Source organism: Tachyglossus aculeatus, chromosome X4 (assembly GCF_015852505.1).
Source record: "Tachyglossus aculeatus isolate mTacAcu1 chromosome X4, mTacAcu1.pri, whole genome shotgun sequence".
Classification (NCBI taxonomy): Eukaryota; Metazoa; Chordata; class Mammalia; order Monotremata; family Tachyglossidae; genus Tachyglossus; species Tachyglossus aculeatus.
In genome coordinates, this window is record NC_052098.1 from 20,849,510 (window position 1) to 20,867,023 (window position 17,514).

At 44.1% G+C, this 17,514-nt stretch overlaps 1 protein-coding gene across 42 annotated transcripts in view; it reads right to left on the reverse strand.

The window, feature by feature from the left end:
• The window catches only part of PTPRD (protein tyrosine phosphatase receptor type D), a 1,852,740-nt gene that overhangs the window by 143,675 nt on the left and 1,691,551 nt on the right, over positions 1 to 17,514 (reverse strand). For 31 of the 42 annotated variants that reach the window (XM_038769706.1, XM_038769707.1, XM_038769750.1 and 28 more), the window contains 2 exons: positions 15,379 to 15,496; positions 231 to 818 (listed from right to left, as the gene is read on the reverse strand). The exons of the other annotated variants lie outside the window; for them this stretch is intronic. In XM_038769706.1, coding sequence (XP_038625634.1) covers positions 231 to 818; positions 15,379 to 15,496 — 706 coding nt within the window. The remainder of the gene's footprint in view (positions 1 to 230; positions 819 to 15,378; positions 15,497 to 17,514) is intronic. 42 annotated transcript variants of the gene reach the window in all.

Below are 17,514 nucleotides of genomic sequence, written 5' to 3' on the forward strand. Positions count from 1 at the left end.
TGCTTTCCTTACCTGTAGATATTGCGCAGTTGGCAGCCAGACCGGCTTGGCCCGGAATAACTGAAATCTAAGGTGTCCAAAACAGAGTAAGATGTCTGTACTTTACCTTTTGTGCTCGTTGAACCTATTGATATCAATGGGCCGGTCAGTTTTATTTACAGCTTCAACACACTGATATCCCAAGATGGACATTCCTTTAAATGGGAAGGCCGTAAGCAGACAAATCCTACCTTGATCCACGGGTAGTGTCCTGAACTGGACACTTGGGCTATATGGGCCGGGCCCTTTGCTGGTGTGAGCACGTACTTTGACATCATATGTGGTATCTGGTTTTAAGCCAGTGAGTGTCACAGTGGTGTCAGCGGGAACAATGGGCTGCTCCACTGGGTGATGTGGGAGGTTGATATCCCTAAAGAGCAGAGTGTATTTGGTGATAATGCCGTTTCTCTCCGCCAGAACGGGTGGCTGCCAGAATAACTGGACCGACGTAGAAGCGATGCCTTCTGACTGGAGGTTCTGAGGGAATCCATTCGGTACCTCTTCTGGAACGGAAATCTCTTTTACCATCTCCTCGCCAAAGCCCACTTTGTTTCTAGCTGAGAGCTTGAAGATGTAGGATGCCCCTTTGTGGATGTCCGTGGCCGTAAAGTGGTCTTCTCTCTCGGAGAACTCGAGGGTGGTGAGCAGGTCCACGTCCTTGCGGCCAAATTTTAGACGATAGCCCTGAAGGGGGCCAAACGTGTCAACGGGAGGGTGCCACTGAATCAGCGCCGTGTTCATCTGCGTGTGGCTAATCACAAGCCGCGGTTTCCCTGGAACTGTAGGACAACATTATTTCAGGATGAGGAGGCTGGCAAGAATAGGTATCTGCATTTCAGTATCTCAGCTGCCCATTGGACAGGAACGTGGCGAAGTTGACTATTTTTCTGCGTCGTGTTTCCATAGGAGCTATTATGCAAGTTGCGACAGTCGCAACCGATCCGTTGGACTTACAGAATGGTCTAAGCTGGCTGATTCTAAGTTAGTTTGGGGAGCTTTTTCATTTGACTGTTTCTGGGTTTCTAAGGGAAACCCGAATGCCTCGTGACAACGAGTTACGAAGCCAACGAGACGCGGCTCTTAACAGGCAGTGTTCAGACACCAGTACAGGAGTTAAAACACCAATTTTCACCTTCCAAAAAGAGATACTCTCAAGGGGAATTGGGTATTTGAGTCGGAGTAAAAATATTGCCTTTTAGACCAGAGGTGGGAAAAACACCCCCCTGCCACGCAATTTAAGATGGGCCACGGGCCAGATAGCAGCGCCTGCCTGACTCTGAACCTGCGAGGGGTGCAGCTCGCAAACCTCCCGCCTTGCTGCGACTCTATCAGGATAAGCGTATGAGGGGTGACCGACCCTATCTGTGCCTGACTGGAAAGCAGGTGGGAACCGCCCTTGGGCAGAAGTGACTGCCTTTCCATAGTGGAAAATCTCACTCCCATCCACTGCCTCAACTCTCACCCCGACCGGCGACTGAGTAAATGCTCCAAATGAGGCCTCAAATGAGGAAATGGACCTCTGGCCAAAATAATTGCCCAACGCTGGTTTAGACTAATACACAAAGCTCTCAGCTCCTAACAACTATTTTTCTTCACCACTGGCAAAACACATCAACCCAAGCGAGGCACATAAGTCATCTCTCCATTTTAGGCATGCTATCTCGTTTCCTTGAAACCTGAACAAATTATGCAGATTTGAATGTCCTCCTCGGTAACGGTACGGTGGAATTCACAGAGCAGGACAACGTCGGGAAGTATACCGCCAATGAAATAGTTACACGAATAAAGAAAATGGCAACAGAGGGTTCTGAAAGGAAACAGGCAAAGACAAATATGATGGAAACAAAGAGGACAAAAGGGGCTCACAGCAGGAAAAAATGATTGAATGCATGAATAAAATGCACTGAAAAATAATTCAAGGGATGGCACTTAAATGCGTTCACGACTAAGAGAACTGGAAGGTAACATTCTAACTTCTCCTGCGTCATTTATCTTCTACTTTAGGCCCTAGATCCAATCCTAGCAAGAGAGCAAATTCAATGATCTGGTAAGACTTTTTTTTCCTCTGAAATTGTTCAGTTATGGATCTGTACTTTTTGTTTTACACTTTGAAATGAGATGATGCGCCTTCATTCCTGTGCTGTAAGCAATCATTCAAATTAGAATCCCTTACAAATTACATAACCTTTAACTATTTGATTATTATCGCCCATATTTGAAGATTTTCCAACATTTTTAAAGGCTATTTATCAAATTTTGTAGACATTTTCCTCATCAATTCAGGGGGTAGGAAAGTATCTGTTTGATGAAGCCTTGTCTATTGCATACAAATCAGTTATGGAGCAGAGGAAAGACTGTGGATGCTTTTTGCAGGCCATATTTGTCATTGTATTATCACTATCATTGAAGCCAATGGAGCATAAGCAAGAAGAGAAGAGTCGGCAGAAATAGAATAATAACTCCTTCCGATTCCTAGAGGAGAAACTGCTGGAAGCTGTCACTAAAATATTTATGTCATAAATTGCTTTTACTCTTGTGACAGCCCTCACATTTAAGTCCATTTTTGAAATCTTGATTGGTAGTACCTATAAAGGAGGTAGGAATTACTACTATTTCTCCAGCAGGACAGAAAAGATGGACAAAGCTAGTTTGTATGGGTGTATGGGTTCCTGTGCACTTGAGGACGTGTTGGTGTGTTCAAGGGTGTATACACACTTGAATAAGGACGCATATTCAATGTGTACATCAATCGATCAATCAGTGGCACTTGCTGAGCGCTTACTGTGTGCAGAGCACTGGACTGTGCTTCTAGACTGTGAGCCCCTCGTGGGCAGGGATTTTCTCTCTCTGTTGCTGAATTGTACTTTCCGAATGCTTAGTACATTGCTCTGCACATAGTAAGAGCTCAATGAATATGACTGACTGAATGAATAAATGAATACTGAGCTCTTGGTAGATTACAAAACAACAGAATTAGGGGACACATTCCCCGCCCATAAAGAGTTTACGGTCTATTTACACAAACATAATTTCATCCATGTATTCTGGAAGGAAAGGGTCTTTCTTTTTCAAGCCTGGAAAAGAAAACAGAAGCAACGCAGCCTAGTAGAAAGTGCATGGGCCTGGGATTCAGAGGACCTGTGCTCTAATCTGACCCTTGTCTGCTGTGTGAACTAGGGGAAGTCACTTCACTTCTCTGTGCCTCAGTTAACTCACCTGTCAAATGGGAATTAGGACTGTGAGCCCTATGTGGGACAGGAACTGTGTCCAACCTTGTACCCAACTCAATACTTAGTACAGTGCCTGTCACATAACATTTAACAAATGCCATTAAAACAAACCAAAAAATGTAAGGCCACATGGGTCATACACACTGAACCTATGTACTTTTTGAGTTTTCTTTGGACTGATAACTCAGTAGCTCAGTCGAACAGAAAGAGACCGTGAAGAATGATCCTGGGCTCTATGAGAAGCAGCAGGAGTTCAATATGGGGCATAGGATGTAATCATCACAACTTTGTGATGACATGTATTTTCCACAGCTGGGTGAGTCCTTGCTTTGTGTGGCCATAGCCTCTTTCTGCCTTAGCTGGGGCTCTTGGAGCTATATTATAGAAGCCTAGTGATTGCTCCTGTCCATGCTGAGGTTTCTGGACATCTCCTTCAGGCCTGGCCAAATTCTATCCAGGTTAGACTGGTTTACGGTTTAGGGGACACATTCCCCACCCATAATGAGTTTACGGGCTGTTTACGCAAACATAATTTCATCCATGTATTCTGGAAGGAAAGGGTCTTTCTTTTTCAAGCCCGGAAAAGAAAATAGAAGCAACGCAGCCTAGTAGAAAGTGCATGGGCCTGGGATTCAGAGGATCTGTGCTCTAATCTGACCCTTGTCTGCTGTGTGAACTTGGGGAAGTCACTTCACTTCTCTGTGCCTCAGTTACCTCATCTGTCAAATGGGAATTAGGACTGTGAGCCCTAACCCTAGACTGGTTAGACTGCATGAACAGCGCTGCTTCAGATCTGGGAAGGATCCCTTTTCGCAGCCAGCTACGTGATCATTCCCAATTCCTTTCTTCCTCTGGCTCTCGGTTTTAGGAAAACAGCAATAATTCAGCTCTGAGGTAGTATTCATTACTCTGGGGTGGTAAATATTTCCAGTACATTTACTGACTGTACTGGGGTGAGACTAATAACAAGGTAGTATGTACATACCGATAATTTATTCGATTCATGTTTATTTCTCCCCTCTAAACTGTAAGCTCATTATAGGAAGGAAATGTGTCTATAAACTCCGCTGTACTGTACTCTTTTGAGCACGTCACTCGGTGTTCTGCACACAGGAAGCCCTCCAGAAACACCTCTGATCGATTATCATGTGACCTGCGGTCCAAGACTTCGAGTCTTTCCAGAGAGCATAGAAAGGAGAGAATTGAGTCTTCTGTACATACTTGTTCTCCCCAGGCCCAACTTCATCATCATCATCATCATCAATCGTATTTATTGAGCGCTTACTGTGTGCAGAGCACTGTACTAAGCACTAGTGTTTAATGATGATTGCGGTCTTTCTTAAGCCCTTACTATGTGCCAGTCACTATTCAAAACGCCGGGGCAGATACAAGCTGAATTGGGTTGGACACAGTCCCTGTCCCGCAGGAGACTCACAATCTTAATCCCCATTTTTCAGATGAGGTAACTGAGGCACAGAGAAATGAGGTGACCTGCCCAAGGCCACATAGGAGACAAGTGGCAGGGCTGGGATTAGAACCCCTGACCTTTTGACTCCCAGGACCATGCTCTATCCATTTAATAAATAAATCATATTTATTGAGTGCTTACTGTGTGCAGAGCACTGTACTAAGCGCTTGGGAAGTACAAGTTGGCAACATATAGAGACGGTCCCTACCCAACAACGGGCTCACAGTCTAGAAGACACTGATGCATAAAATGAATAATTGCGGTATCTGTTAAGCACTTACTATGTGCACTATACTATGTGTTGGGGTACATACAGGATAACAAGGTCCCACATGGGGCTCGCAGAGTAAATAGGAGGGAGAACAGTTATTTCACCCCCCTTTTGCAGATGAGGGAACTGAGGCACAAAGTTCAATGGCTTGCCCAAGATCACACAACAGGCAAGTGGCAGAGCCATGATAGAACCCAGATTCTCTGTTTTCCAGGCCCGTGCGCTTTCCACTGGACCACACTGCTTCCCTCATGATGCATCTCAATCCACTGATGCATCTCAATGGCCTGAGAGGCTGAATGGGTAGGAACGTTAACCCTTGATAAGGTCATTTACGGCAGACAAGCCCAATGAAAAGGCATGATTAAGTTAAAATTTCACCCATTAATCTGGAGAAAGCCATTAAAAAATGACAGACAACTTCATTATAATGCCTTGGCTGTCAAGCAGAATATGAAGGGGCCAATAGGCAAATTAAGCCAAGGTGTTGGGGGGTCACAAAATGAAAATGGAAGAAATTCCTCACCAACAGTCTGAAGCTGGCCCATGAAGGGCTAACACACAGAGGTAAAATTCATACCGCTCAAAGACTAACTTGAGAATTTAAGAAGCTTCCTCCTTTGAATCCCAAGAAGGAAGCAGAGCCTAATGCAAGCAAAAAAAAAAAAAAAAGAAAAACACCTGGAGAAATGCATACAAAAATAATTTGTTATTATTATTCACAGACTCACTTTAAGTTGGAAAGTTGGAAAAAGCAGTTAGTCACACAGACTCCACACCTTCTAAGATAAATTTGGTCCCATCGCATCAATGATGGAGAGGTAGTCACCTGACCAAGTTGAAACTACACATTTCATGACAGAACTGATCTCCAAAATATTGAAAAGACACCATCGTTGAAGTCAACAGTCACACAAATGAGAAACCAAGTAGACATGCTCAACCAATACTTGCATCCAGCACACATCTTGTTGTAGTTGCTACTAAAATCCCTACAGAAATCCCTTCACACTGATATAGGGAAAAACAGCAATTACAAAGAGAAACTGGAAAATACACTGGCATCACACTGGGGTAACAGTTCTCAATCCTAAAGATTGAAAGCTCCTTGAAGACAGGGGTCATGTCTCTTCACTCTAATTGTATTCTCCCAAGCACTCAGTGCAATGCTCTGCACACAGCGAGCACTCAATAAATACTATTTATTGATAAAGATATCAATATCAATGACAAAGGGTTTCCAGTTTTAGGAATGAAGCCAGTGTTTCACTCCAACATGTGGCTTTTGGTAGCCAGCCTCCCGAACTTATTCATCCCAAGTTTCTGACAAGACCTGACAGATCTGAAGCACGGCTGGGAAGAATTGAACCCTGTTGTTTCTCATGTCTATGATTGCCAAATTCAGTCACATACAGAACTAATTTCACTCTGCTAGGGACATCCATTCTGCTCTTCCCACTCCTATGTCTTCTAATTCCTGTCTATTCACTCACAACCTTAAACATGAGACCAAGGTGGGGCTGAAAGTACCAACTAAGGGCCCTGAACAATTTAGGGGGTAGTCCTTGTTGTGGACAGGGAATGTGTCTACTAACTCTGTTCTATTGTACTCTTCTAAGAGCTCTCTCGGCACATAGTAAGCACTCCATAAACACCGCTGAATGAATGAATGAAAAAGGATGCTTCTTAGGGAAAAGAGATACCTACACCAATTTGAGAAGCAGTATGGTCTAGCGAAAAGATCACGGACTTGGGACTCAAGGGACCTGGGTTCTAATCCTAGCTCTGCCATTTGTCTCCTGCGTGACCTTGGGCAAATTACTACTCCGTGTCTGTAAAATGGGTGTAAAATGGGGATGAAATAGCTCTTCTCTATCTCCCTTAGACTGTAAGATCCATGTGGGACAGTGAGTATGTCCGACCAGATAATCCTGCATCTACCTCAGCCCATAGCATTGTGCTTGGAACAAAGAAATGTTTAACAAATACCACAAAAATCATAATAATAATAAATACTTAACAAAGTAATAATAGTAATGATAAGCTTGAGAAACACTTGAAGAACAGTCAACCAAAGGCTCTTGGAAAGGAAGTGTGTGCATGTCAACCAAAACCTAGGAGGTGAAGGGTGGGGGAAGTGGACAGAATGTGCATACTATAAAAGGAATAACACAGTAGGAAAAAAAAACTTAGACAACAAAGAAAATAATGAAAGAAGGACAAAGTATACGAAAGGGACTGTGATTGTAATAAATACAGCTGTAGACTCATATGTGTTGCTAAATTATTTTACACCAATTTCAACTGCCAGATAAAGGTACAAAACCAACTAAAATCTCTCATACTGTTGAATCAATCTTATGGCTAAAGTCACCTCCCAGTACTTAATTCCAGGTCATGAAAGACTTAAAATTCCTCCACCTGATTTTCTTGCCTAAAGGTCTCAAGAGTATTTCAGAAGAACAACTATGCTCTGGATGGCAGATTGAGGTATGTTAAGTAGGTTTTTGAGTGATGCCGAGCAGGGGCGGACATACTGATGGATTACAGAACTCCTATTGCATCTCTGTCCACCCCCCTCAAATGGCATTGAGTCGCCTGTAGCACACATGATGCCCTGTAATAGTCCATTAAATTGGAAGCTTTTTGAGGATTGGGACCATGTCTTTTTTTTTTTTTAATTGTCCGATCCAAGCATCTGGTGATGGACAATTACTACTGATCGATCTATCCTTGCACTGAACACCAGAGGTTTGGGAAGGAATCTTACGCATAAATCTGTACTGGAATTCCTATGGAAAGTTTAGACGGCTTTTTCATGGAAGAATAAGGTTGAGAGATGTGGCTCCATCTGATATCTTGTATATGATTTAAGTGCAGCTATTTTAAAAGTATTTACGATATAATCATAAGGAAACATTTTTATTAGCACTTTATTAAAGTTGCACATGAGTAACCTAAGGAAGAATTTTGTTTTCCAGTGTTAAAAATCTAATGGCACATCTTTTTCAATAGAAAGTACTCAGTTCTACCCCCAGCGCTTTGCAGGCAAACACGCTCCGCAGAATGATGTCTATGTGGAAGTAAAGTTTTCCTGTCAGCGCTGGGACACTTGGCAAAGTTACTACTGACCCACACTCTGCATGCGAAGCACTCCTGATGGCATAACGTGCTATTAGAAGGCGTGATCAGAAGGGGTTTAGGGGGTGCATACTTCCAGGTATTCTGCCCTTAGGATGACTGTACCCTGTACTGTGAAAGAGCTGCATGAAGAGGGAAGAGAGTCGATAGCAGTACAAACAGCTGCTGCTCAAGGAATGATACTCTGCTTGAAGCAGATGCAAATAGGTTTCAAATGGAGAATAAGGGAGAGTGGAAGAATCCCCTCCTCACTGCCGCTTTACTGCACTCTTGTCAGCTTCGGCCAGGAAAGTAAATTATGAAAATATCCTACAGACACATTTTGCAAGGAAAAGAAATCCCAATGTGAAGTCCATGGTTCACCATGGCAGCTGTAACTAAATACCCTGGTAATTGAGGATATTAGGAGCTCACATCCATAAGAGAAAAGCCATTATTCTTCTCAACATATTATGGTGCTTTATAATATTACACATAATAAAACAGTAAATTACCAGGATGTGGTTTCAGGCTAAATAAGTATTTCATTTTTATTGTCATTTTTATGTTTTGTTTTTTTCTGTGGGGGTATGACCCGCTGGTTTTCAAAAGAAAGGGATTTCTTCAGGGAAAAGGAAATAGTTTGCCTATATCTTTCATTTCCTCCTTAGTGCTCAAATTCTCGTCATACCTCCATGCTCCAGCTTTCACAAGCACATTGATTTCCATTCAAAGCACTAAATAGAGCGATATAATTTTGCTGGTCTCTCTCAACACTGCAAAAGGCAAATGGCATCATATGAAAGGTTTCAGTTCAAATCTCCGCAGGGACAATCTGTCACAATGGGCCAGTCGAACACTAGTGACTAGTCGAACACCAATCCTTCTAGACTGTGGGCCCGCTGTTGGGACCATCTCTCTATGTTGCCAACTTGTACTTCCCAAGCGCTTAGTACAGTGCTCTGCACACAGTAAGCGCTCAATAAATACAATTGAATGAATGAATGAATAGTGAAGATTGTGCCATAGAGACAAAAATCAATGTTTTTGGAGCTGTGTACTTCCTCCAAGCCAATCCTAGGAACCCAGAGTTGATGCAGTTTACGTCAGCAGAAGGGGGAGGGCTCAGGGTTACCAATCAACCGTCAATTGGGACAAAACCTTGGCTAGACAAGAAACGTACAAAAGGAAGCAGCCTCATGACAAAAATAACCTGATTCTACAACCACAGCCTTTTGTTTTCCAGCTCAGGAATTTTGAATTGTGACCAAAGCAGCAGGGCCTACTGGATGGAACAGGGGCCTGGGCGTCAGAAGGACTTGGGTTCTAATAACAATTCTGCCACTTGTCTTCTGTGTGACCTTGGGCAAGTCACTTCACTTCTCTGGGCCTCAGTTACCTCATCTGGAGAACAGTGATTAAGACTGTGAATCTCATGCGGGACAGGGACTGATTACCTTGTATCAATCCCAGTGCTTAGAGCGGTGCTTGGCATATAATAAGCACTTAACAAATACCACAATTAGTAGTAAATGCCTCTATCCTTAGCTATGAATGAATCAATCATTACTGAAAGCTCACCTCCTCCAGGAGGCCTTCCCAGACTAAGCCCCCCTTTTCTTCTGCTCCCACTCCCCTCCCCTTCCCATTGTTCTGACTCGCTCCCTTTGCTCTACCAATCTCCCCGACCCACAGCACTTATGTATATACGAAAGCAGTGTGGTTTAGTGGAAAGAGCCCGGGCTCGGGAGCCAGATGTCATGGGTTCTAATCCCGGCACCGCTGCTTGTCAGCTGTGTGACTTTGAGCAAGTCACTTAACTTCTCTGCGCCCTACTTACCTCATCTGGAAAATGGGGATTAAGATTGTGAGCCCCACGTGGGACAACCTGATAACCTTCTATCTATCCCAGCACTTAGAACAGTGCTTGGCACATAGAAGCGCTTAACAAATACCATCATTGTTATTATTGAAGCAGCGTGGCTCAGTGGAAAGAGCCCGGACTTGGGAGCCAGAGGTCATGGGTTCTAATCCGGGCTCCGCTGCTTGTCAGCTGTGCGACTTTGGGCAAATCACTTCTCTGGGCCTCAGTTACCTCATCTGTAAAATGGGGATAAAGACTGTGAGTCCCCTGTGGGACAACCTGATCACCGTGTATTTCCCCCCAGCACTTAGAACAGTGCTTGGCGCATAGTAAGAGCTTAACAAATGCCATCATCATTATTATTATGGACATATCTATAATTATAGTTCTACTTATTTTTATTGATGATGTGCATATATCCAAAATTCTATTTATTGATAAAGACGTTACTCATGCCCTTTTTCTTGTTTTGATGTCTGTCTCCCACCTTCTTGACTGTGAGCCCCGTTGTGGGCAGGGATTGTCTCTATTTGTTGCTGAATTGTACTTCCCAAGCGCTTAGTATAGTGCTCTGCACACAGTAAGCGCTCAATAACTATGATTGAATGAATGAATCACTGGACAAAGTCCTCGGGAAAGTACTACAGAATCAGTGGAATTGATCCTGCCCTCAAGGAGCTTACAATCTAGCTGGGAAGTCAGGAACTAAAATCAATCAATCAATCATATTTATTGAACACTTACTATGTGCAGAACACTGTGGTAACCTCTTAGAAAAGTACAACAGAGTTAGTAGACATATTCCTTTCCCATTAGCTGCCGATAGGAAGAAAGAGGAAAAAAGGATGTGGACATGAGTTAGTGCTTAACAGTTGGTGTACGTAGGGCAGGTACACAAATACTATGGAAAATTGTGAGGACTCGAGTGCTTAGATGGTGTGTAGAAGCTGAACAGGAAGTAAGGGGATACAGACAGGGGAATTTTGAAATTAATTTGAGAAGGCTTCCTGGAGTGGTTGTGATTTCTGAAGTGCTTTGAAAAAGAGGAGCGCTGCGGTCTAATTCACTTTGAAGCGGGAGGGAGTTTCAAGCATGGGGGACTGAACTGAGCAAGAGGTCAGAGACGGGAGAGATGAGTAGGTTTTCTCCACAGAAACAAAGACTGCGAGCTGGAATGCGACCGGCCAGTAAGGAAACTGATACAGTAGTCAAACCAGAATACAAGAAGTGCCTGGACCAGGTGGGGTGGTTGCTTGGATGGAGAGGAGGAGGCCGAGCCAGGAAATGTTGTGGAGGAAAAACTGACGGGATGTGGGGGCAGAGAGAATTTGGGTGTTGAACGAGAGGGAGGAGTGAAAGATAATACCGAAGTTGTGGTTTCAGAGAAGAGGAAGATGGCACCGCCGCCAACTTTTGAGAAGAAGCATGGTCCAGTGGAAAGAGCACGGGCCTGGGATTTAGATGACCTGGGTTCTCACTCTGCCACCTGCCCCTTGGGTGACCTGGGGCAAGTCACTTAACTTCTCTTCTTCTTCCAAGGCCCTACTGAGAGCTCACCTCCTCCAGGAGGCCTTCCCAGACTGAGCCCCCTCCTTCCTCTCCCCCTCATCCCCCTCTCCATCCCCCCGTCTTACCTCCTTCCCCTCCCCACAGCACCTGTATATATGCATATATGTTTGTACATATTTATTACTCTATTTATTTTACTTGTACATATCTATTCTATTTATTTTATTTTGTTAATATGTTTGGTTTTGTTCTCTGTCTCCCCCTTCTAGACTGTGAGCCCACTGTTGGGTAGGGACTGTCTCTATATGTTGCCAACTTGTACTTCCCAAGCGCTTAGTACAGTGCTCTGCACACAGTAAGCGCTCAATAAATACAATTGATTGATTGATTGATTGATTCTCTGTGTCTCAGTTCTCCTGCTCTCCCTCAAACATAGACTGTGAGTCCCATGCGGGACAGGGACTGTGTCCAACCTAATTAACTTGTATCTACCCCAGTAATTAGAACAGTGTTTGACACATACAAACCACTGAACAACACCACCATAACATAAAAACTGTGATGGGAAAGTTAGGAGGACAGATGATTTGGGAGGGAAGTGCAGAGCCCTGTTCTAAGAGCTTGAAAGAGTGCAATAGAGTTATGAATGTATTGATCTTGACGTGCCAGTGGGGCATTCATTCAATCGTATTTACTGAGTGCTTATTGTGTGAAAAGCACTGTACTAAGCACTTGGGAGACTACAATATAACATCAGACACATTCCCTGCCCACAACGAGATCACAGTCTAGAGGACATCCATCTAGAAATGTTGAACTCAGATATCATTTGCAACTTTAACATTCAGATCAAGTCCTCTTATGTTTTACAAGCTGCTGCTAGGATTTGGTCCACACAGTCAAAAACTTGTAGTCAGAAGTTCTTTACATATGAAAGTAATCTGTCCTGCGGTAATTTAAGAGCATTTTTCTTTGTCCCTTCAGAATAATGGCCGTGAATCTCATCCTCGAGCCTCGAGGTGTTTCAGTATCTTGTGTTATGCTTTCAGGACCAGATCTTTGTGTTTGGAATACTGGGGATCAGGGTGATGAATGATTACTGTACTGTACTTAGATATCATTTGAAAATCACTGATGCCTTTCCAAATGGTTGTGGAGGAAGAGGATGGGAAGGAGGGTATTTCAAGTTCCTCAGAGGCATGCCACTATCCCCACAATGCTCCTGAACCTGCATCCAGTTTCTCTGCTTTCAGAAAATCTACTCCCCGCTGGAGTAGCCTGAGTACTGTGGGGGGAACACAAAGACTGAGAGCAGAATTCCTTGACTGAAGCATGTTTTGCTCGACAGCTTGGCATTGAAGTGGATTGCAGCTCTTGCTTTCAAAAAGAGTGCATATTTGATTTTTATGCTCCAAGAGGCTCTCTTCAAGAAGGGTCTAGAGGAAAACGCTCCCCCCACCACACCGTTTCTTTCCATTAAAACTGCAAGCATTCCTGGCAGCACGCTCCTTCCTGAAATTGTGACTAGAAATCTTGAATGAATTCTACAAATGTTCGAAACCCTATCAACATCTTCATATTATGAGATGGACAAAACACGATGTGATGTAGTAACAGAACTGAAGCTAGATGATATACTGAAGCCACCACAACATTTCCCTAATATTACATGCCTTTTGATTTGCTTCCCCCGCATAATCTGCATCTGATTGACATGACAGGCCATAACTGGTCCTTGGCAGCAAGTTTCAGTTTTGAGTGAATTAGAATGATAAGGTTATAAGCTCAAGCAAATGGGGAGTTTTGCTGGAACTATCACAGCTTCTTTTGCTCCCCCTGGTAGCCACGTCTGGTCTTCTAGCAACTATTGATGATGGGAGCTCTTAGTGACCTTCAAATGTAATCTGCTGCCTGAAGGCTCAGAACAGATTACTCCTCCAGGAGGCCTTCCCAGACTGAGCCCCCTTTTTCTTCTCTTCCTCGCCCAAACTTCCTAAATAGTTCTTCCCACTCCTCATCCTCCAGAAACTCTACTCTAACGCTTGGAGGTGAAAAAGGGAAAGGGAGGGATGAGGATAAAGGGCGAGAAAGAGCGATGGACGGACGTTTTAACGCCTAGGATTGCAACACGAAGGAAGGTAATGGATTCAATACAATTGTAAAGTTATAGATTAACTTTGGGACAGGGTTATGAAAAAAGCCTTGCAATGGTGTCTGACCAAAGGTCAGTAAATATAATCTTTCACTCCATTGCAATCCTAAACAGAGAGCCTGAAACACCCCCATCTACCTTAACCTCTACAGGATCGGAAACAACTTTCACATCCAACTTGCAATTATTTGGGCACCCCCACCCCCACGGGTGGGTAGGTACGAAAAAGGAAGAACTTGAATTAGTCAATGTTACTCCTGAGGGAGAAACTGAAGCGGTGATCTGAATTACGTTTGAGGATTAATCTGTGGATTGAAGTTATTCTTGCGGCCTTTGTCCCTCATTTCCACGATGATAACTAGAACCAAAGGTTTTCTAGAAATTACACTGAGCTTTCCTATACCACACAGGAGAAACCTTTTAGTTAATACGCTGCAATGCACGCATCTCATTAGCAAGCAATGTATTTCCACTGAAATTCTCAATCTATTTCCTGCAAATCTCCAAACCTCTCACGAGTGGGAACTGGGACTAGGATGGACCTGCATCCAATGAGCATATGGCTACTTTTCACCTTGGGGAAGCTCTGAAGTACTCTCGAGGGTCCTCAAGGGACCTGAGAGCCTCAACTGGAGAAAAGCTGTACTATAATAGAACAGTGCTCTGCACATAGTAAGCACTTAATAAATGCCATTATTATTATTATTATTATTATTATTATTATTATTATTATTATTATTATTATACACATTCAGTATGCTTAAAGCCCTGTTAGGCCTAGTGGAAAGAACATAAAATGAGGACCGAGAAGACCCACGTTCTAATCCCACTCAGCTACTGATCTGCTGTATGGTAATAATAAGAATAATAATAATGATGTCATTTATTAAGCGCTTACTGAGCGCTTAAGCGCTTAGAAAAGCAGCGTGGGTCAGTGGAAAGAGCACGGGCTTTGGAGTCAGAGGTGATGGGCTCAAATCCCGGCTCTGCCAATTGTCAGCTGTGTGACTTTGGGCAAGTCACTTCACTTCTCTGGGCCTCAGTTACCTCATCTGTAAAATGGGGATTAAGACTGTGAGCCCCCCGTGGGACAACCTGATCACCTTATAACCTCTCCAGCACTTAGAACAGTGCTTTGCACATAGTAAGTACTTAGTAAATGCCATTATTATTATTATTATTACTACGTGCGAAGCACTGTTCTAAGCAGCGTGGGGGGGGGGAGGAATACAAGGTGATTAGGTTGCCCATGTAGGGCTCGCAGTCTTAATCCCCATTTTACAGATGAGGTAACTGAGGCACAGAGAATCAATCAATCGTATTTACTGAGTGCTTACTGTTTGCAGAGCACTGTACTAAGTACTTGGGAAGTACAAGTTGGCAACATATAGAGATGGTCCCTACCCAACAGTGGGCTCACAGTCTAGAGAAGTTAAGTGACCTGCCCAAAGTCACACAGCAGACAAGCGACGGAGTCGGGATTAGAACCCATGACCTCGGACTCCCAAACCCGTGCTCCTTCCACTGAGCCACGCCGCTTCTCTTAAGCATGGTCATGGAGAAGTAACTTGAGTGCTCTTTGTTTCCGTTTCCTCAACTGTTTAATGGGGTTCAAATACTTGATCTCTCTACCTCTTGCACTGCAAGCATCATCGAGGACCGTGTCTGATGCCGATTACCTTTCATCTACCCCGGCACTTACCGCAACGGTACACAAGTGCTCACCTGCCCCGGTGGTCGACACCAGTTTGGGCTTGCTGCGGGCACCATCGCCTTTGGTTGTGTAGGCTGTCACGGTGAGAGAATAAGACGTTTCTGGCTGTAGTCCAGAAATGATCATGTCCTGAAATGACACAAGGTAGCAAGAAACTGCATCACAACGTTGACCCTACTCAAGAACACGGGCATCACTAAACTACTCGGCGCATGCTTTGTGTCCTTCTGCAGGCATGGCAAGCAATGGACAGTGTCCAGGGAGCAATCTGTGGGTGAAATTTCATTTGGAGTTTTCCTTCCAGCTTCTAAGATTGAGTGTGTTTGTAAGCGTGAAAACCGTCAAGTCCTGCCATAGTCTGAACTAGGAAAGAGAAGGGTGTTGGTGTCTCAACAGTGGTCCTGGTTACAGGAGATCATCATCATAATAATAATGATGGTATTTGTTAAGCGCTTACTATGTGCAAAGCACTGTTCTAAGCGCTGGGGGGATACAAGGTGATCAGGTTGTTCCAAGTGGGGCCCACAGTTTTAATCCCCATGTTACAGATGAGGTAACTGAGGCCCAGAGAAGTGAAGTGACTTGCCCAAAGTCACACAGCTGACAATTGGCGGAGCCGGGATTTGAACCCGTGACCTCTGACTCCAAAGCCCGGGCTCTTTCCACTGAGTCACGCCGCTTCTCTGTTGGGGATGGGCTACGGTCTCTATTTTAGAGAACCACGCTCCAGACTGAGATCTGCCCAGTGGCTAAACCTGGCCTAATGCCTTCGGGATTCATTTTGAATGTCATATGAGGATAAACCCTAAGTGGCTTCATGAGGAAACTCTGAAAAGGCCATTGAATAATAATAATAATAATAATAATAATAATAATAATAGGATTTATTAAGCGCTCACTATGTGCAAAGCACTGTTCTAAGCACTGGGGAGGTTACAAGGAGATCAGGTTGTCCCACGGGGGGCCCACAATCTTCATCCCCATTTTCCAGATGAGGTAACTGAGGCACAATGAAGTGAAGTGACTTGCCCAAAGTCACACAGCTGACAATTGGCAGAGCCGGGATTTGAACCCGTGAACTCTGACTCCAAAGCCCGCACTCTTTCCACTGGGCCACGCTGCTTCTCAATAATTGTATCCTTTCATTGTATAATTTCAATATATAATGTAATACATTGTATACTTCCAGCAGTATCTTCTGGTGTTCAGGGCCCACTGCTATTTGGACCCGAGTACTTCATCAATCGCATTTATTGAGCGCTTACTGTGTGCAGAGCACTGTACTAAGCGCTTGGGAAGTACAAATTGGCAACATATAGAGACAGTCCCTACCCAACAGTGGGCTACTTGTAAGTACCTTCGGACCCTAATTGGACCGATGGGTACCTGAGATCGTCGACGGCCAGTTGGGAAATGTCAAGCCCCTCCAATTATTCCACAGACTTTTGCCCTGGAGGAGGATTCAGATTCTTTCCCACTTTCTTATCACTGCGGATTTTCTGCAGAGCTGAATAAATCAACTTTAGTGTGGCCCTGGGCATGCCACCATCATAGAAGCAGTGTGGCTCAGTAGAAGGAGCCCGGGCTTTGGAGTCAGAGGTCATGGGTTCAAATCCCGGCTCCACCACGTGTCTGCTGTGTGACCTTGGGCAAGTCACTTCACTTCTCTGGGCCTCAGTTACCTCATCTGTAAAATGGGGATTAAAATTGTGAGCCCCACTTGGGACAGCCTGATCACCTTGTATCCCCCCAGCACTTAGAACAGTGCTTTGCTCATAGTAAGCACTTAACAAATACTATTATTATTATTATTATTATTATTATTATTATCTCCTGTAACCAGGACCACTGTTGAGACACCAACACCCTTCTCTTTCCTACTTCAGACTATGGCAGGACTTGACGGCATTCACTCTTACAAACACACTCAATCTTAGAAGCTGGAACTTCTCGGATCCTCAGTTACCTCATCTGGAAAATGGGGATGAAGACTGTGAGCCCCACATGGGAAAACCTGATCACCTTGTACCCCTCCAGTTCTTAGAACAGTGCTTTGCACATAGTAAGCACTTAACAAATGCCATCATTATTATTATTAAATCCCAGCTCCGCCAACTGTCAGCTGTGTGACTTTGGGCAAGTCACTT